The sequence below is a fragment of the Mesocricetus auratus genome, unplaced genomic scaffold, assembly GCF_017639785.1.
Source record: "Mesocricetus auratus isolate SY011 unplaced genomic scaffold, BCM_Maur_2.0 Super-Scaffold_100043, whole genome shotgun sequence".
Classification (NCBI taxonomy): Eukaryota; Metazoa; Chordata; class Mammalia; order Rodentia; family Cricetidae; genus Mesocricetus; species Mesocricetus auratus.
The window spans coordinates 4,791,787-4,814,308 of record NW_024429220.1 but is presented as its reverse complement, the minus strand read 5'-3'; the positions used below and the strand labels follow the sequence as shown (position 1 = coordinate 4,814,308).

The 22,522-nt window shown below is 38.7% G+C and overlaps 1 protein-coding gene across 8 annotated transcripts in view; it reads right to left on the bottom strand.

The window, feature by feature from the left end:
• Magi2 (membrane associated guanylate kinase, WW and PDZ domain containing 2) overlaps window positions 1-22,522 on the bottom strand; it is a 1,397,005-nt gene that overhangs the window by 490,575 nt on the left and 883,908 nt on the right. For all 8 annotated transcript variants that reach the window (XM_040735144.1, XM_040735143.1, XM_040735146.1 and 5 more), the window contains one exon: window positions 8,500-8,715. In XM_040735144.1, coding sequence (XP_040591078.1) covers window positions 8,500-8,715 — 216 coding nt within the window. The remainder of the gene's footprint in view (window positions 1-8,499; window positions 8,716-22,522) is intronic.

Sequence of the window (22,522 nt, the reverse complement as noted above, 5' to 3'; positions counted from 1 at the left end):
CCCACAATACAAAACAACAAAAAGGGGGGGAAATCCACACATAATATCACCAACAACAACAAATTCCAAACAAATAAGAATTAAAAATCAATGGTCACCAATATTCCTCGATGTCAATGGTCTTATAAAGACACAGGCTCACAGAATGGATACGAAGACAGAAACCATCCTTCTGCTGCATACAAGAAACACATCCCAATGTCAAAGACAGACATTATATCAGAGTAAAGGGTTGGGGAAAGATTTTACAATCACATGGACCCAAGAAACAAACTGGTGTAGCAACCCTAATATCTAACAAATTAGGCTTCAAACAAAATCAATCAAAAGAGATGAAAAAAGTCATTTCATATTCATCACAGGAAAAGTCCATCAAGATGAATTCTCAGTTCTGAACATCTACACCTGAAATACAAATGCACCCACATTCATAAAAGAAACATTACTAAAGATCAAGTGACACATAAAAACTCACACAGCTATAGGAGGAGACTTCAACACCCCACTCTCTCCACTAGACAGGACCATCAGACAGAAACTTAATAAAGAAACAAAGGAACTAACAGAAGTTATGACCCAATTGGGATTAACAGACATCTATAAAACATCCAATCCAAACACAAAAGAATATACCTTCTTCTCAGCTCCACATAGAACCTTCTCTAAAATCACCCACATACTCGGCAACATAGCAAACCTCCACAGGTACAAAAAAAATTGGAATAACCTCCTGTATCCTATCGGATCACCATGGTTTCAAGTTAGAATTAAACAACAATACAAACTGCAGACACCCTACAAACTCATGAAAACTGACTAATGCACAATTGCACCATTCCTGGGTCAAGGAAGAAATAAAAAAAGAAATTAAAGACCCTAGAATTCAACAAGAATATAGACACAGCATACCCAAACTTAGGGAACACTTTGAAAGCAGTTCTAAGAGGGAAGTTCATAGAACTAAATGACAACATGAAGAAACTGGAGAATAGTCACACTAGAGAATTCAGAGCACAAATGAACACAAAGAAGCAAACTCACCCTGGAATAGTAGACGCCAGGACATAATCAAATTGAGGGCTGATATAAATAAAGTAAAAACAAAGAAAACAATGCAAAGAATCAGTGTAACAAAGAGTTGATTCTTCGAGAGAAAATCAACAAGATAGACAAACCTCGATCCAAACCAATTAAAAGGCAGAGAGAGAGAGAGAGCATGCTAATTAACAAAATCAGAAATGAAAAGGGGGATATAACAACAGATAATGAGGAAATTTAGAGAATTATCAGGTCATACTTTGAAAACCTATAGCCCACAAAATTGAAAAATCTAAAGGAAATGGACAATTTTCTGGATAGATATCACTTACTAAAATTAAATCAAGAATCAAGAACAGATAAGCAATCTAAATAGACTATAACCCCTAAGGAACTAGAAGCAGTCATCAAAAGTCTCCCAATCAAAAAAACAAAACAAAACAAAACAAAACAAAGCCCAGGGCCAGATGGCTTCAGCGCAGAATTCTACCAGAAATTCAAAGAACAGCTAATACCAATTCTCCTCAATGTATTTCACACAATAGAAGCAGAAGAGTCATTGCCAAACTCTTTAATGAGGCTTCAATAACCTTGGTACCCAAGTCACACAAAGACACAACTAAGAAAGAGAACTACAGGCCAATGTCCCTCACGGATATTTATGCAAAAATACCCAATAAAATAATGGGAAACAGAATCCAAGAACACATCAGAAAAAACATCCACCATGATCAGGTAGGCTTCATCCCAGATATGCAGGGATGTTTCAACATGTGAAAATCTATCAATGTAATCCACCATGTAAACAAACTGAAAAAGAAAAATCACATGATCATCTCACTAGATGCTGAAAAAGCTTTTGACAAATCCAACACCCCTTCATGATAAAGGTCTTGGAGAGATCTGTGACAACAGGAACATACCTAAACTAATAAAAGCAATATATAGCAAACCAACAGCAAACATCAAACTATATGGAGAGAAACTCAACGTGATTCCTCTAAAATCAGGAGCAAGATAAGGCTGTCCACTCTCTCCATACTTCTTCAATATTGTACTTGAAGTTCTGGCTAGAGCAGTAAGACAACAAAAGGAGATCAAGGGATTACAAACTGGAAAAGAAGAAGTCAAATTTTCACTACTTGTAGATACGATAGTTCACATAAGTGACTTGCAAAACTATACCAGGGGACTCCTACAGCTGATAAACACCTTCAGCAAAGTGGCAGGATACAAGATTAACTCAAAAGAAAAAATCAGTAGCCCTACTATACACAGACGATAAAGAAACCAGAGAAATATCACCCTTTGCAATTGCCACAAACAACATAAAATATCTTGGGGTAATGCTAACCAAACAAATAAAAGACCTGTATAACAAGAATTTTGAGTCTTTAAAGAAAGAAATTAGACACCAGAAAATGGAAAGATCTCCCATACTCTTGGATAGGTAGGATCAACATAGTAAAAATGGCAATCTTGCCAATAGCAATTTACAGATTCAATGCAATCCCCATCAAAATCCCAGGACAATTCTTCACAGACCTTGAAAGAACAATACTCAAATTTATATGAAAAAACATAAGACCCAGGGTAGCCAAAACTACCCTGTACAATAGAGCAAATTCTGGAGGCATCACCATCTCTGACTTCAAGCTTTACTAAAGAACTATAGTAATGAAAACAGCTTGGTATTGGCATAAAAACAGACAGGTAGACCAATCGAACTGAAGCCTCTGATATTAATCCACAAACCTATGAACACCTGATTTTTGACAAAGAAGCTAAAACTGTACAATTGAAATAAGAAAGCATCATGAATAAATGGTGCTGGTTGGCATAACTGGGTTCAGACATGTAGAAAATTGCAGATAGATCCATATCTATTGCCATGTACAAAATTTAATTCAAATGTGTCAAAGACCTCAACATAAATCCAGCCACACTGAATCTCTTAGAAGAGAAAGTGAGAGGTAACCTTGAACTAATTGGTACAGGAGACTGCTTCCTGAACATAACACCAATAACACAGACACTGAGGTCCACAAGTAATAAATGGGACCTACTGAACCTGAGAAGCTTCTGTAAGGCAAACAACACAGTCAACAAGACAAAATGGCAGCCCACAGAATGGGAAAAGATACTCACTAACCCCACATCTGACAGAGGGCTGATCTCCAAAATATACAATGAACTCAAGAAGTCAGTCACTAAGACACCAAATATTTCAATAAAAAAGTAGGGTACAGAACTAAATAGAGAATTCTCAATAGAAGAATCTCAAATAGAAGAAAGAAAGTGCTCAACACCCAGACCCCCGAGTGTGGATGTTAGCAGAGTCCTGGCCACCTATGGGGCCTCTGCCAGTGGATCAGTGTTTATCCCTAGTGCAGGAATGGATTTCAGGAGCCCACTCCACACAGAGGGATACTCTCTCAGCATAGATATACAGGGGAGGGTCTAGGCCTTGTTCCAGATGATATGACAGACTTTGAAGATCCCCCCATGGAAGGCTTCACCTTCCCTGAGGAGCAGAAAGGGGATGGGATAGGGGGTTGGTATGGTGCAGTGGAGGAGGGGAGGAAGAGGGAACTGGGATTGACATGTAAAACAAGCTTGTTTCTAATTTAAATTAAAAAGAAAGGAAAACATCACCCTCCCCCCCAAAAAGAAAAGAAAAGAAAAAAATGTGGATCTGCCTACCTCAAAAACCCGAATTAGAAGTGAATCTTACCACTTCAACTGACTTAATTAAGAAAACAAAAATCCCACATAAGTGTGCCCAGGCATTTGTTTTTTAGCTGATTTCAGATGTAGTCAAATTGACAACCAGGTGACACATGTGTCTCACTTTGTAAAGCTTCTGTAAGTGCCACCCTGTGAGAGGAGGGAATGGTGATGGCGTCCAAGCCAGAGAGGAAACTGTTCATTCTGTTCTTTAGACTGGCAACCATATCTATTTCCAAAGTTTACTTTCCTCCGTAGAAAAATTGTGCTTTGCATTTCTACAGCTATGTGACAAATTTGAATAAATTCAATATTTCCTCCTCACCTTCATATTATTTGTTTGAAAATAAGCATAGGTGGCGAATATTTGAAAAAGGAATGTGCTTCTAGTTTTCAGAAAGGAGTATAACTTGGATTTTTGAAATTATATTATCTTTAGTGATTTTCTGAGAGGAACTAAAGTCCTTCACAAAAAGTGTATATGGTTATTGGGTATTTATCTTATTTATAATATAACTTATTGCATATAAATGTATGTAACTATCTTTTACCATAGTCATATGTAGAGAAATGTGGAGGAAACTATTCAGATAGAAAGTAGTCATGTAGAGTCCTCCTGCTTTCTCTGTAACCAGTTGACCAAAAGAATAAGATTGTAGGTTATTGTTCAATTTCCTTCCAGACTCCTAAAATCTGAAGAATTATGGGTGTTATAATGCCCGGAGACTTGTGAATATTTATTTGCATGCTTAATAAAATTGCCCCTTTGATATGGGAAAACATTCAGGAGGTACAGAACCCTAAGCTGTAAGGAAGAAACCCAGGAAACAGTTTCCTCATGGCTGCTCTCAATGCTGCAGACATCCAGTCAGTGAAGGTGGTTACTGTTTCTGATCCTTCAGGAACGTTCCCATGCATACTGATTATTAATATGTAGTGGGTTCTGATGTTTCTATGATTCAGAAGGAGTTACAGGTATTTCAGATTCTTCGAAATATGATATAGTAGAGTACTGATCCTTACTTAGCCACTGTGGGGTGTGTGTCTGCACACATGCATGCTGCTACGTGTGCATCTGTGTGTGCATGTGAGGGTGTGTACCGTAAGTGGATAGAAAAATCAATACTTTTGAGCTGCTGACAGATATTCTGCCTTCATTATTTGAGGCCATGATGAAAATACAATAGCACGCTAGACCTAGGGCAAGCTAATGTCATGAATTAGTGTGCTTCTGATACTTTTTAGATGCTATGACAATTGAGGAAGCATAAACCCACAGTTCTTCTGTAAAGAAATTATTTATCATATAAAAGCAAATTGTGTCTCATCTACTCAAGAGGCCAGTTAGGGAAATGTGAACTACTGAGAAAGTAGACTTAATGCTTAACAACTATATTGCATCTTTATCTAGAATCCACATTGTATACAATACTAGATTAGTGTAGAAATCATGAAAATAGAATATCCAAGGTTCATGAGTGGAGAATGACAAGGAAAAATATCTCCTGGAATGCATATAACTAAATGGAAAAGAATCACTAGAGAATATTAGTAGAGGAAATTATGTTCCATTAACAGAGGAGGGGAGCTGCCTTAATTAATAAATTTATTCCTTCTACAGTATTTCATTTTTAACATTTTAATGAAGGTAGAATGGGATAATGGGAATAATAGTCCTCATGGCTGTGAAATTGTGTGAGCTTTGTGATTTTTATAATGCAATTAATTCCAAGTACATTTATCACCCAGGAAGAAGTCCCCTGAATCCTCAACAAACTTTGTGGTGATAAAAGTTAATACCCACATTGGAAATGTCCAAGAGCCAAAGTAAGATATGAAATAAAATGTAAGATTTGCATTTGCAACACATCTTAGAGCTTGCCTTGAAAATTATGGGGGGAAATCAGAATAGCATTATTTGGAACATGACAGCAGCTTCTGAAGTTTCAAAGGGCTGGAGGACAAAGAGGTGGCTCTGTTTCCAGTCTCCACTTTGATAGCTGGAGGCCTGCTCTGTAAGGTCACAATGGAATCCAGGTAATTTTTGATGAGATCAAGAGAAAAAAAAAAGTAAGAAAAAAGCCAAGTGAAGCCTCTAGCTCTGGGTCTGGTGCTTAGGCAGGCTTCATCCAGAGACCTTCCTCTTCTGAAGGAAGGTCAGTCAGCCGGTGTGTAGAGCCACCGTTGATGACCAAGTAGGTGGGAGTCACTCCAAGGGTCAGCATGGCACAGGAAAGACAGGCAGACAGGTCAACACTGGTGTCAAGGGAGAAGATTGTGGCTTGAGAGCGGTTTAGACTCTGAGCAAACCTGGCGTTCTTCCGCTGCCCCTTGTCCTGCATTCTCCATTCATGTAACAAATGCCTGTCGTGTGCAGACGGCATCAGCCTTCTGAGAAAGCTAAAAATCCTGCACAGAGCTGAGTGTAGCTCCTGAAGGTGCCGAATCCCGGTGAGGGCAGAAGAGGTCTCACAAAGCCGCTGCTTTCCCAGTGATTGAAAAGTGAGTAGTCTGCTTGGGTTTAAAAGGATGCTTCCGAAGGCGGTCACAATTCCACACGCTTACAGAGTCTGTGCAGTCACCGCTGTGCTTCAGAACCGAGTCTTAAGTGGCTGTTTGTTGTTTTGCCCGCACATCTGGACACTCTAGCACTTTATGTTAGGCCGGTTTGAGTTTCCACTTTTGGATGGACTTTGTTAGACTTTGGAGAACTAGTTTGAAACAGTCCTAGAGTTTTATCCATTTCCTCTGCCCTTCCCCCTCCCACAGACAAGAGGAGAGAAAACCAAGTGTAGTGCTTGGGGCTAAACCATAAAATTAAGTCACATCAGGAAACAAAAACAAAAGGAAAAACACAGAGAAAGATCTGAGCGCACACACAAACTACAGCCTCTGTGAACTCACATAAAAATAAGCAGGGGACAGGCACTGTGGCACTTTCAGAGCGGGGCATTATTCGCAGGAAAACAGCGAGATTCACTACGGAGGACATTATTCTTCAGAGAGTGACAGGGTCTCATTCAGAGCACCAGGACTGATGGTGCATGCACGGCCAGCTTGCCAAGCAGCTCAGCACTGGGGTGCAGGTCCCCAACGGTGAACTGAGATCATTGCTGAGGACACTCAGAGATCACATAAGGGACACTCTGTTTGCTCTCTGGGAGATGCAGTTCATCTGCACTAATTGCGGGCTTGGGAGCCTGGAGAAGGCAGCTCTGTGCCCACATACTGTATTCCCTTTGTTGGGGAGCTCTCATGGGCCGCTCCTCCAGGCATTGTGTGTGTGTATTGACAGAGAGCCTTTAAAATATATGTGCATTTCTAATTCTTTGCACTGGACTTACTCATGGCTGCTGAGAGGAAGCCAGCAGACAATAGTGAGTTACTTTCCGGAAAAGTTAGCAGATAACTTGTATAAGAAAAGAAGTCAAGGAATCCAGTTACTAGGTTTATAGGACTTCACTTTGCTGAAGAATCCAATCTTTGGATAGATAACTACTTATCTATTAACTGTCTGTTTTGATATTTTTAAAGTTTGGGAGATCAGATGCTTTTGTCTATACAAACTGTATTTTTTATAGAAAGTAGACTTTTGTGTACCTCTCTTTATATTATACAGAGACTAGAAGAAGAATTCAGGCGCAGAGGCATACATCCAAAGTCCCAGCACTAGGGCAGGTGAGGAGAGTGGCTTGCGATTTGAGGCTCTCCTGGGACTTAGAGTGAGATCCAAATCAGCCTGGACCATGTAGTGATAAACCTTTCTCAAAAACAAGATAAATAAGCATAACAAACAAAGAAAGAAACAAGCAAACAAAAAACCTCAAAGAAACAATAACACTATAGATTAAAACTTGGAAAAATATGTTGTTAAAGGCATTGAGTAATATAAAACCATAATAAAAAATAAAGTCAAGACAGTACAGATTTGACAGTCTCTAGATGGTTATTGTAACTGCCAAAAACACAAGGATTAACAATCTAAGGTATTTAAAGATACATGCACCAATGATGATTTTGATGATCATCTTGATTGTGCTAAAAGGACGTAGGAAATGAGTAAATCCTATCTCAGGATGTGTCTATGTGCAAAAACTAGTCCTGCTCTTAAAGCTTTGCTCCCTCATAAGCCTAATTTTGGCGCTTATAAGCGTTACCAAAATGAACTATTTTCTCTTTGCATATTTAGGATTTTGAACGAAGACTCCAAAATGAGAACTAATGATTTGAATACAGGCATTAGATTCTGAGGGCTAGGGATGCAGCTCAGTGGAGGCGTCCTTGCCCGGCGTGCACCGGGTCTTCTGCTATAATCCTTGCATCGCAAAAAGCAAACAGTAGCAAAGAGTCGCGTCTTTGCTATTTGATGTCATAATCCTCTCTTTCTAAAGGCTCGTGTGTGCCCGAATATACACGTATGCACATACATACTCAACCCTAGGACACCGAACGGGGGCCGGGTAAGTCAACTGTTGCTATGGAAGCAGGGTAGCAGCTGGGTATGGTGGCATTCATCTGCAACCCCACACTTGGGGAAATAGATAGGAGGATCTGGTGGGGCAATCAGTGATGTCTAAGTGACAGACCTTGGCTCAGAAAGTAAGGTGAGGAGCAATAAAGGGAATCATCAGTATTGGCCTAGGATTTCCATACAGGCAAGCACGCACAGTTTCACCCCTTACATGAGTTCATGCAACAAAAACTGGCAGTCTTACAGAGACTAGAAAGACTGACCTGGTGTTATGACTTCGCCGTTTCCATTGACCACAGGCCTTTCTTCCTCCTCCTCTTCTGGAGGTTCTATACTTGCTTTCTCCATGTTGCTCACTGATTTATTTCTCTTCCGTTTCCCTTCAGCACTTGGAGTAGCTCCCGGAAGTATCTGGTCTGTTACATTTAATAGTAATGGTGCTGGTTCAGCTGGAGGCTTTGGAGTACCGTAGTAATTGTCTGCAAAAGATACCCAGACATTTAGAATTAAATGTTTTTCCTACATGGATGTGGGTTTTAAAGAATGGAAATTATATCAATTTGTAGTATACTTATCCATCAATTACCACATTGCCATATATGGTTTTATAAGCACATATTGTATATCTTTATTTCTATTTCACTGTGCCTTAAGGCACAAGATAAAGGCCTCTGTTACTGTCTTTGAGTGCTTGAACGTGTTGTGCTTTCAAAGGAGCTGTGTGTATCGCCTTCAGTTGGCAAACAGCTCATTTCAAGTCTATTTAAGCCTTTAAAAGAGAATGTTAATCTTAAGGAGTAAAGGTAATCTTTGGTTTTGTTTTTATTTTCAAATCTTGCATCATTTTAGAAAGTCAAAGGATTCTTACTTTTCCTCTCACTTGAGCAGGGCTCTGACTGGCTGTCTGCACAGAGCTGTACCTCCATACCAGGTCTGCGGCTCCTGGAGCTGTGGGCAGTGAACTGTTTCTCTCATTGTCCTTTAGATTATCATTGCCCTTTCTTCATAGCTACAGTATCTGAGCTGTGGATTTGTTCCCCCTCCCCCTGACTGGGTCTGGGAGAGTTCATTTAGGAAGATGCAAATTATTATTTCTTTTGCTTGTTTGAAACTTACATGTTCTATACTTTAATGTGTTATTTAATATTTATACATGCACATAATGTGTTTGGATCATATTCATAACCAATTTTATCCCCCTCAAAATCATATTTATCTCTATAACATGAGGCTGGAATATAACAGGCATGCATTAAATGTCTGTTAAATAATGCAATTGAATTTTTTCTGTGTTTGCATGCTTAAGGCAAATCATTTTATTTAAAATGTTCAAAATGTGATTGGCAAAGAATGTGTTACTTTGAGAAACCATGTTCAAATTTTAGCTTCAGTTTCACACCTGTGTTGGCGTGTTTAGTTAACTGAGTAATTGATGGGCTCCCATATTCTGTTATTAAGGCCTTCATTGGTACTGACTGTCCACTCAAGCATTCTAATGCATGTTTGAGAAACTGCGATGGTTACAATAAGATCTTTATCTTACAAAATGCTTAATAATCTGGTATGGAAGTCCACATTTGGCACCAAGTAAGCAAGCACTGTAATGGAAAATGGGACCAAGTCCCGCAAGGAGACGAGAGAAACGGAGTACAGCTGTCTGTCTGCAGAGGCTGCTGAGATCATCTAGGACAGCAGCCTGCTGTGAAGAAACAGCTCTTAAAGTCAAAGACATAGATAGTGTCTAGATGAGTCTTTCTGGATAATTGTAATTGAAGCAAATTACTTGACCTCAATAAGGCTCAGTTCCTTTATGTGTAGACAGGGAACAGCAGTAATTGCTACGGTCACTTGTGTTACAGCTGGTAAACAACAAAAACCTATTCCGCTTAAGTTAAAATGTGATGAGTGTCAGCAAGTTAAAAAGCTGTGAGACGGTTACTAGACAGGGAGTTCAAAATATTTAGAAAATAGGTAGAAACAAAGGAATTAGGAGTGAAGCCAGGACACAATGGTGACCTTTTTCAAAGACAGGGTCTGAGGCTGGACTACACTCACTATATAGTTGAGACTAGTCTCAAGTGCCTGATTGTCCTGCTTCCACTTCCAAGGTGCTGGGACTACAGGCATGTGCTACACAGCCTGTGATAGCTGGTTTCTTTGTCCAGCCATAGAATCTGCACACATTTGCCTCTGGGGAATGAATTCCAAACTCTGCTCAGCCTCCCTGATTTGCTCAAGCCCTGTGAACACACCCAGCAGAGTTGTTATTGGCTGAGCCTCAACCATGAGAGGGTTAGTCAGCTGCCAAGGCAGACAAAATGTTTGCTCTACTGTGATTTCAGAAGAGGGAGGCAGCAACGATTGCCAACTCAGATGGATAAAAGATGACTGGTTGATCTGGGTGTGGGGATTGGCATGTGAGCTGAAGGGCCAGACTCATCCTGAATGTGGTGTCTCTGATCTGCAAGCTTGGGGCTCAGGTGAAGGGAACTGGAAAAAAAGAGGAAGCTAGAACTACACATGGCTCCAGGTTTCCTGGCTGCTGCTGTCACCTGGAGACAGTAAGTTCCAGAATCGTCAGAATGTCGATGTCCACCCCATAAGTTGTTCTAAGGCTTCCATTTAGAACTGGGATCACCACTGTCTCCTTGTTCTTAACCTTTCAACTTCTTGGACTCTTTAGCTATTGACTCTTCTGGATTCCCAGCCTACAGATTATTTAGTCTCTGACTGTGTAAGTTCATAATTTCAGATACTCAGACACTTCACAAAATTTTACTTTATGAAGTGGTTATTCTGTGTATAGGGCACTTTAAGCAGACGTCTGAAAAACTGATGCACATCTTGCTTAGGATTACTTTTAATTTGATTTACAAAATTTTAAATAAATCAAAACTTTATATATGGAGGCTGAAACAAAAAGATTAATTGTTGCAATACTCAATGTATGTGTATTTCAGCATTCTTAATAACTAGCAAAAGTTTAATCACATCATTACACTTTCTGGGAAATCTCAATATATACTTATCTAATGGCTATAATGCCAAAATAGTAAATAGCTCTTGCCTATCTCAATTACTAATATGATTTTAAATTGTGTCTGCCATGGTTGATACTCTCAGATATACCCAGTACAAGAAAAATATATCAGACCTCAATATTTTTCTCTCTGTATTTTTAAGTTATAATACGCTTAGGTAAATTACCTCTTAGTAATTAGGAATAAATGTATAGACAACCTAAAATAAATGTTAAACAACTCAGAACTATTATCCACTAAGAATGGAATGCCTATAAATAAATATCCAGTATTTAGTGAAGCTAAAGTCTCAAAGACAAACAACCCCCCTAAAATATGACATGATGTTTAGTGGCATGGTTCCTGGTAAGATAAATCTGACTTTGAATGCTGTATGCCCCAAACTTGCCTCTTCTTCATGGGCTTAAATTGATTCAGTTAAAATGACTAGTCACAAAAATAGCTACAAACTGGACATGGCGGTGTACCTGGTCATCCCTGCAACCAGGAAACTGAGAGGAGGAACTGCTTAAGCCAAAGAGTTTGAGACCAGTGTGGGTAGCATGGTGAGACCCTGTCTCAAAAGTAACATCTTTTAAAAGCAAGTATAACTGTCATTCTTGTCAAGACCATTAATACAAGTTACAGAACTGGACACTATATTAACATTCTGCTTATGAACTCTTGCTCCTAATGGATACTGGAGTGACTTACCCATAGTATTGTTGCAAGGATTGATGTTAATGTTTGTAACAATAAAGTAGCATGGCTGCATCAGTGTAGATACTAGAGACAATGTGACTACTATTGGCATCTATTTATCTTGAACTTATGTAAGAGGCCCTAAGAAATTAAACTACCCCCTCCATTATATAAGAAGTAAGTAGAAAACTTCTACCTGGCCGGGCGTTGGTGGCGCACGCCTTTAATCCCAGCACTCGGGAGGCAGAGGCAGGCGGATCTCTGTGAGTTGGAGGCCAGCCTGGTTTACAGAGCGAGTTCCAGGACAGCCTCCAAAACAATACAAAGAAACCCTGTCTCGAAAAATAAAAAAAAAAGAAAGAAAACTTCTATCTGTTTGAATCCAGAATTTTACCACTTTTCAGAATAAGAAAGTAATTTCCTTTAAAGCCACAGTCGGTGAGCAGAGTACCCATTCCAAATAAAAACGGTGAATTTGCTACCAAGTCATGCAACAGGAACCGTAGATGACTTTTTCTCACATAAAATAAAGTGTGTGTCCATTTTGGGGAAGGGATGGAGGAAGCCAGCTACTCATGCCAATTGTCAGTGGCTGTTATTATAAAGAATGGCCTTTGTGTAAGCTGTTTCCGTGGACTTAAATATCAAAGCCCTCTAATTTGCTATGATCTCAGAATGGTCTGTAAAGTTATTCACTTGATTCTGCCTTCCTAGGGTAACCCATAAAAATGTGGGGGCAGAAGAGTGAAATGGCATAAAACCTGAATAAGAGGAATGGAATATAAAGTGCCCGTAATGTGTTTTATTAATTAAACTGTTTGATAAATTCCCACTGACACCTTGCAGTTTTAACTCCTTGGTAGCAGAGGTGGTAAGGCAGAAGCAGACTATCTTGTTAGGAACTCAGCTGGCCTTAAGATTTTTGCAAACCCACAAGGTCAGATTCATTCCACAGTCATCCGAAGGGAACAAGAGCAGCTTTGAAAGTAACAGGCCAGCACTTGAAGGGCACCCTGGGATGGCTCTTTCTGCATCTGACACAATAACCTTTTCACAGATGCCTTACCTGAAGGCCTTTGAATTAATGTTGTCGTCATCTTAGTTTTTCTTTTGTTTTGTTTTTCACAGCATTTTAATGGTGGGGCCAGTGTGGGGGAAGAAACAGGAACCCTTGTCAGTGAATCTCATGCTGTTCTGGTATAATGTTAATAGAAACCAAGTTGCATAAATTCTGATATGACAGTGGGAAAGGTGCTCAAAATTAGGGCTGAGGAACTGTAAAAGTCCTGGAAGCAAAGCAAACACGTTGAATTCTAACCTTTCTCACTAAATAAATCAGGTTTCCACGGTCAAAATGTAATTTAGTTATTTTTTTCATTGTAAGTTGAAGATTCAGGTGCTAATTCCATTGGGAATTATATAATAATCCTGGATCTATAATAACATGTAGTTTTTACATCAAATAACTGTATATCACGGCACTCAAGTAGAGAGGGGATTTACAAACACACATTTTTTCCTTCAAGATATCTCATATATCCAAGTCATCACACACACACACACACACACACACACACACTGCTCTATATTCTCAATGTTTTATGATGGGGAATGTCTTTCTGTATGCTGTGAATATGTTTCTCTTATTGGTTGATGAATAAAGCTGTTTTGGCTAATGGACAGGCAGGATGTAGCCGGGCAGGAAGTATAGGTGGGACTACCACACTAGGAGAATGCTGGGAGGAGAAACTCAGAAACCAGAGGGAAGGAGTAACATGCAGGAACATTATGGGTAAGCCACAGCCTTAATAGGAATGGGATAATACTTAAGAGAGAGTTAGCCAATAAGTAGCCTGAGCCACTGGCCAAACAGTTTATACTTAATATGAGCCTTTGTGTGTTTATTTGGGACTAAAGGGCTGCAGGACCTGGCTGGAAAGAAACTTTGTCTTCAGTTTTGATTCCAGTTTTGTTAACCAGAATGAATCAGTTTTGGATAGTCGCTTACTAGACGAAACATGACTTTAGTGACATTCAGAAGACACAGACAGACTGTTACTGGGATCCCCAGTGGGCTTGAGGATCTGTCTATGTCCTGGGGTCAGTTGTTAGGGACCCCATCTCAGCTTTATAAATGGAAAAAAGTTGATTCACATTTGACTTTTTAATGGTCTCTGGACAATTTTACTCTGACACTAAACAAAGAAGTTCCGAGTTTCAGGTTCCAATATGAAAAAGCCTGTCCGAGCATAATAAATGATTATTTCAATGCACAGCAGAGACTTAATTTGCATTGTTAGTGCAGGATACACATTAAACTTCAGACAAGTTTACCATAAGATGGTAATGGAGGCTGAGGTAACAGTAGTACCCAAATCACAGTAAGGTTTACCAGGCACAGGAAGAATTGCAGCTATACAGGAGCAAGAAGGAGATATGCAGGTTACCAGCATAGTCAACATTTCTAATTGTATAACCTGACAGAAAATAAGACAGAAAGGTCTCACTTTACAATGTCTTTTAAAACTGTCTTTGAAGGTGTAAAGTAGGATCTGATGCTCTCATTTTGGCCTGAAAACATCAACCTCACATATCAGTTTCTCATGATGAACTAAGCAAGAGAAATCCTAAATTGGAACAATAAGGGCTGTTCCTCTTGTGGCAAAAGCATTACTTTTACACATGTCACAAATAGGAATGCCATTCCTGTTCCTAAAAACAGTATGTTATGACCAATATTAAAACAGCAGGGTCCTGAATTTTGAAAATTCAGTGCTGATGGTTCATGACTATACAAAAATGTAATATTTCTGTTTTACATGTAGAATGGAATTAGTCTGTGAAATAACTCAGAATCCAAATGATCCCAACACATGACTACCAAATTCATAAAAAGTCACACACATGCTGGTTTCAAATGAGCATGCCCCCAGTGACATCGATTCTGAAGCCTGTCACACCCCTTTACCCCCTCAGCGCTGCACATACATCATGCAGATGATTAAAAGTACCGTCTGTTCCCCGAATCTCCTTTGTAAGAACCCAGTGGTGGATGAGTCTTTCTCCAAAACAATGATTTAGAGACTTCTTACTAATTATGAAATCTTGGCATATAGCTTAGGCTGGTATTTAGCTAAGTAGGTCTCATTACTTAAATTAACCCATTTATATGAACCTAATTTCTCTTGTGTGGCATTGCCTCTCTTCAATCTTGTATCTCCTGCTTCTACTCTGTGACTCCTAGTGTCTCCTGTGTGCTTAGATTCTCTTCCCCTTCCTTTCTCTCCCTGGAAATCCCACATCTACCACTGCTTAGACATTAGCCGTTCAACTTTTCAATTTTACCAATCACAGTAAATTCATCTTAACACAGGGTACAAATATCCCACAATACAGTGACTACTTTTAATGAGTTTATGTCAGCCCATGAAAACAAATACTTTTTAAATGTATATTCTCACAGATAACCTTCAGCAGTGGTTCATTTATTTAAGGGACATCAAATTTTAATCCCTGTAGGGTGGCTGCTCTTCAGGCAATATCGAAAAGTTCAGAATATCTCATATCTGTAAAACATTTTATGTATAAAGAAATTATGATAGAAGCCGTGGGAACAGAAAGAAGTCACATATGAATGTTCAAGGCCAAATATATATCTTTCAAGAGAAATTATTTTAATATTTATAATAATATTAAGAAATGGAAGTACAGTTCACAGATACTTCCCATTTAAATAATATTGAACTCCTTGTGGGAATATTTTCTAGTAATAATAATGTGAGCCAGAAATATGAGCTACAGATATAGCTCATATTTAATTTTAAAATTAAGTTATTCACATTGAAAACTGCAAAAGTTGAAAATAATTCCACTAATTTACTTTACCTAGTATATCTGAAACAGCATTCAATACACAATAACACAAAGTTATTAATTCCATAGTTTACTGTTTCCATGTCTGTCTCTAAGGCCCAGTATAAAGCTTATACTATTGATACATTATAATTTGGAAAGCTCCACTTCATGTGCTCAGTGTCTAAGTACAAAAAGTGTCCCCAAAACTCTTAAAGCTGATAAACACCTTCAGCAAAGTGGCAGGCTACAAGATCAACTCAAGAAAAATCAGTTGCCTTACTATATACAGATGATAAAAGGGCTGAGAAAGAAATCAGAGAAACATCACCCTTTACAATTGCCACAAACAACATAAAATGCCTTGGGGTAACACTAACCAAACAAGTGAAAGACCTGTATCGTAAGAACTTTGAATCTTTAAAGAAAGAAATTAAAGAAGACACCAGAAAATGCAAAGATTTCCCATGCTCTTGGATAGGTAGGATCAATGTAGTAAAAATGGCAATCCTGCCAAAAGCAATTTACGGACTCAATGCAATCCCCATCAAAATCCCAGCACAATTCTTCACAGACCTTAAAAGAACAATTCTCAACTTTATATGGAAAAACAAAAGACCCAGGATAGCCAAGACAACCCAGTTCAACAAAGCAACATCTGGAGGCATCACCATCCCTAACTTCAAGCACTATTATAGAACTATAGCCCTGAAAATAGGTTAGTATTGGCACAAAAATAGACAGGTAGACCAATGAAATTGAATTGAACACCCTAATCTTAACCTACACACCTACGAACACCTGATTTTTGATAAAGAAGCTAAAATCATACAATGGAAAAAGCATCTTCAACAAATGGTGCTGGCATAACTGGATATTGCCATGTAGAAGACTGCAAATAGATCCATGTCTATCTCCATGCACAAAACTTAAGTCCAAATGGATCAAAGACCTCAACATAAATCCAGTCACACTGAACCTGTTAGAAGAGAAAGTGGGAGGTACCCATGAACAAATTGGTACAGGAGATCACTTCCTGAACATAACACCAGTAGCACAGACACTGAGATCCATTATTAATAAATGGGACCTCCTGAAACTGAGAAGTTTATGTAAGGCAAAGGACACAGTCAACAAGACAAAAAGACAGTCCACAGAATGGGAAAAGATTTTTCACTATATTCACTAACCCTATATCTGACAGAGGGCTGATCTCCAAAATTTACAAAGAATTGAAGAAGCAAGTCTCCAAAACACCAAAGGATCCAATCAAAAGTGGGGTACAGAACTAAATAGAGAATTCTCAAAAGATGATTCTAAAATGGCTGAGAGATACTTAAGAAAGTGCTCAACATCCTTAGCCATTAGGGAAATGCGAATTAGAACAACTCTGAGATATCTTACTCCTGTCAGAATGGCTAAAATCAAAAACACCAATGACAGCTTATGCTGGAGAGGATGTGGGAAAAGGGGAACACTCCTCTGCTGCTGGTGGGAGTGCAAATTGTATAGCCACTCTGGAAATCAGTATGGAGATTCCTCAGGAAAATGGGAATCAGTCTACCACAAGACCCAGCAATTCCACTCTTAAGTATATTTCCAAAAGATGCACATTCATACAAGAATGTCTGTTCCAGTATGTTCATAGAAGCATTATTTGTAATAGCTAGATCCTGGAAGCAACCTGAATGCCCCTCAACTGAAGAGTGGATAAAGAAAATGTGGTACATTTACACAGTGGAGTACTACTCAGTGGAAAAAAACCAATGGAATCTTGAAATTTGCAGGCAAATGGATGGCACTAGCAGAAACCATCCTGAGTGAGGTAACCCAGTCATAAAAAGACAAACATGGTATGTACTTACTCATATATGGCCATGGCTCAGGGAGTATCAGCCTACAATCACATTGCCAGTGAGTCTGCGAAACAGGGAGGTTCCCAAGAGACATGTATGATACCCCAGAGAAGGGAAATGAGGTGAGATCTCCTGAGAAGTTTTGGAGCATGGGGTGTGGGGAGAGTAGGGTAAGGGGGGTAAGGAGGGGAGAGAAAGAAATGGGGGAGCAGGAAGTTTGAGTAAGGGAAAGAATAGAGGAGAGCAGGATGAGAGATACCATAATAGAGGGAGTCATTATAGGTTTGAGGAGAGAGCTGACACTAGTGAGATTTCCAGAGATCTTTAAGGATGACACCAACCGGGAAACTAATCAATAGTGGAGAGACTGCCTTCATAGCCCCTCCTTGATAATGAGATGAAGACTACCTTATATGCCATCCTAGAACCTTCATCCAGTGACTGATGGAAACAGAGGCAGATACCCACAGCTAAACAATGAACCAAACTCCTGGAACCCAGTGACAGAGAGGGAGGAGTGATGAGCAAAGGGGTCAAGACCGTGCTGGTGAAACCCACAGAGACAGCTGACCTGACAAGAGGGAGCTCTTGGAACCCAGACTGATGGCTGAGACACTAGCAGTGGACTGATCCAAACCCCTTGAATGTAGTGTCAGTGAGGAGACCTCGGCAATCTCTGGTGCCTTCAGTAGTAGATCAATGTTTACCATGGTGTATGAATGAACTTTGGGAGCCCATTCCACATGGAGGGATGTTCTCTCAGTCTGGACACATGGGGAAGGGCCTAGGCCCTGCTCTGGATGAAATGACAGACTCTGGAAATCCTCCAAGGAGAGCCTTACCCTCCCTGGGGAATGGTGTGGGGATTGGGTGGGCAGTTGGGAGGGGCTGGTGGAGGGGCAAGGGAGGAGGGGTAGGATCGACATGTGACGTGAGCATGTTTCTACTTTAAATAAAAAAAATATATTGGAAAAAAAAAGTGTCCCCAAGATTGGCAACATGACCTTAGAAAACCTGTCATTAAATAACAAAGTAGACATTCCATTAATACACATGATACTTTCTCATAAGCAACAAGTTGCAAGTCTGTGTTTTAAAATGTCCAAGAAAGCTGAGTAAATCTCAAATCATGAGAATAATTTCAGGTCACGTCTTGTTGATGATACTTCTCCGATTGCTTTGCTATGCTGAGAATCCATGGAATATTGTAGAGTAAATGAAGATACATTTTTCTTGGCAAAACTATCCTGTCCTAATTCCTGGCAACCAATTTTATCTGAACTTGAAATTTTCCCTTTTAACTTTATTATGAAGATGTAGGTGACAATGTGTAGGAAACTGAATTAAGACCTTCAAGCACTTATCTATGCATGGCTGTTTGTGCGGACCCTTTCTGTGTTTGGAAGCAGGACTAACGAGTGTTCTTCACAACTTGTTGTAGCTCATATAAAGGAATTGGTGACTCTCAGAGTTGCCTAGGAACAGAGAATTGCTCTGGATGCTGCCCTCCCCTTCCTGTCCTGCATGTTGTCAACCATGCCTCCACAGGGACGAGTGCTCAGGAGATTCAGGGCTTCTGAAGCCACTCCCTTTTTCCATTAGCTTCACATTCCAAGATCTCTGCAGACAACAATTCTATTCTATTCTTCCTTCCTTCCTTTCATCATTCTTGGAACAGTCCTCACATAGCATAGGCTGATCATAAACTTCGTACAAAGACTGGGCTTGAACAGTGAATCTTACTCCCTCTTCTCCCCAAGTACTGAGGTTACAGGAATGAGTCATCCTTCCTGATTAAAATGTTTTGTCTGTTTGTTGATTTTATATTACTTGCTTCTGTGTTTTGCTAAGTTACCAAGTCTACTATTAAGACAGATGAATTTAATCTAACATATCCTTGAATAAAATCAGCCCAATAAGAGTTGGATTTTAACAGTATTACAGATTCTACCCTTAAAGAGAAATCATAGAGTTTGGAAAGCAACTAGTCAAAACCTAGTAGAATGTATTTCTCAGAAGAGCTCCTGGTGTTTCTCAGATCACCATGGGGACATCGGTTAGCCAGGGAAGAGATGACAACTATTTCCAGGAACATAAGCAGAATGTCCAGGAAAGTATTTTTTTTTGTCAGACCGCATTGAGGACAAAATATCTTATAATTCCAATTAATAATATATTTATGTGCATATGTTTTAAAGAGAGCCCTGTGCATTCTTTTTATTAAAGATGTTTTCTCATGGCCAGTGTGTTGATGAGTCAAAGATATTCCTTGAGTGACTGCATAAATAAGAAAGTGTAAACAAGATTTCAGTGAAATATTAATGGATATTTTTTAATCAGTCTTAGCAGATTCCATTGATGGAGCTGGAACTTTCAAGGATAATATTTTATTTCCTACATAACACTTATGGTTTGTCATATGCTCATCTCTCCACGGTGCCATTAGCTGTGATGTTACTAAGACATTAGGAGACAGCGTAGACTTTCTTTTGTCACTCTCACAACTGTAATACCTGGGGGCATTGCTGATGAATCTTACTTTAATTGTTCCTTAATGACTAAAGAATCTGTCAGTTTGAATCTCTAATCTTCAGCTGATAATAAAAGTTACAGAAACAATAACTAAGAATGTTATCTCTGCTTGGAGAAATTCAGAAATTCTGTAGCTTGGCATAGTGGAACGAGTTCCATACACAGTTTGAAGATTTGGTTTGTAAGGGATGTTCTACTTAAATAGCCTTGGATTCCACATTAAATTGCTTTAAACTTTAGTTTTCTGATTTGTGAAATTACAAAGTTGATTCCTACCTGAAAAATACTTATTTCTGAAATTCTGTAATAAAAATATTAAATAGTGTAATGACAACAGTTACACTTGTTTCCATATCACTAACTTCCAAATTAACAATGAGAATAAAATTAACTAAAACTGTATTATTTAGAACTTAGACTCATGTACTGCCTTGAGATAAATGTGGATAACTGTCAGTTGACTCTATCTTTATACTTCTCTGCACCTTCCCTTCCGGGAAAGTGGTTGTGGATTAAGACTTTCTATGTCTATTCAAAGGCTTTCATTTGCATACATTTCTGCTGGTGGATTAGACAGTTCCTAAGTATATTCCCCTAAGATACATCACTTTGTGGAAGTCCATACATGAAGAATTTAAAATTTTTATTTTTGTTCATGGGACAGTTGAAATTTTCTTCATGTTGGTAGAGTGATATTTTCATTGTCCTCATTCTGTGATCCAGAGAGGTGATTTAGATGGAAGACAATAACAAAAAGAAAACCCCACAAGTAACCCAAAGAAACAAAGAACTCCTAAGTTTTTGGTATCTACTAAAAGATTATTTCTTAAGCAACTCTGAACCAATATATATACTATCTATGAAAACAAACCTTATAATAAGGCAAATTCTACCAGTATTAATGAAATTTTACAATGTAGACACAACTAACCAACTATAAATTCTTCAAAGATATATATTATTCAGATCCACCATGCTCGGCTCCTTAGATTTTGACTGTACTTTTCCCTTTTATGCCATCACTGTCATTCTGTAATAAATTATGGAAGTCGTAAAAATGAATTTTTCATTACAGAAAAATTATTGAATTGATGTGTAGAAGAACTATATAGGTTAAAAAGGACCAGAGGACTAGGGATGTAGCTCAATGTTATAGCACCTGCCTCGCATGCATAAAGTTTGCTAAATTCCCAAAGCCATCCATTGCCTTTTCAATAAAATCTACTGTGGAAAACTGGATACAAACCCAAAAGAATGAAACCAGCTCTCTATGTCTCATGCTACAGAAAAGTTATAAAAAAATAAGTCAAAGTCTTTAATATAAGATGTTCTAGCTCTGAAAGCTCTAGAGAAAAATAAAGCCAAATATTTCAAGAAATACCCAAGAGCATCATTTTTAATTCTAAGAATTACAATTAATGGGAACACATGAAATTTAAAAGCCTCTCCATAGCAAAGGAAACAATTGGCAGAGCAAAGAGCTACCCTGTAGAATAAGAAACAATCTTTAGGAACCACACATCAGATGGGGTTAATATCTAGGATACATAAAGCAAGTAAAAAATTAAACACCAAAACTAACGAAAATTCTAATCAATAGTGACGAACAAATAGTCCTCAAAATAAGAAATTTAAATGACTAGCAAATATTTGTAAAAGTGTTCAACATCCTTTGCCATTAGGAAAATACAGATGAGAACAACACTGAGATTCCATCTTGGCCTATTCCGGATGATTATCATTCAGAAAGGAAATGACGACAGATGCTGCCAACAACAAGCCAGCAGGTGGGAAAGAAGAACCTTATTCCAGTGATTTTCAACCTGTGGATTATGAATCTTGCAGGGGGTCAAACAACCTTTACACAGGGGCACCTAATTCCATTGGAAAATACAGATATTTACATTATGATTCATAGTAATAGCAAAGTTACAGCAATGAAATAGCAATGAAAATAAGTTTATGGTCAAGGGTCACCACAGCACAAGAAACTGTATTAAAGGGTGGTAGCTTTAAGAAGGTTGAGAACCATTGCTCTACGCTGGAGGAGATGTAATTTGGCATCATCACCATGTAAGTTAATATAATAGGAGGAGAGGGGACCAAGAATGGGTAATGGAATACATGCCAAGAAAACATATGTAGCAACTACTTAAAGAAGGCAAGGTATCAGCAAGGAAGGGAGGAGACATGGGAGATACATGCATTCACACACACACATACACACACACATATGCGGTATTTAATTATGCTGTAAATAAAAGTGAAATCATAATATTTTCAGGAAAACTGGTGGAACTGAAAACATCATGTTAAGTTAAATA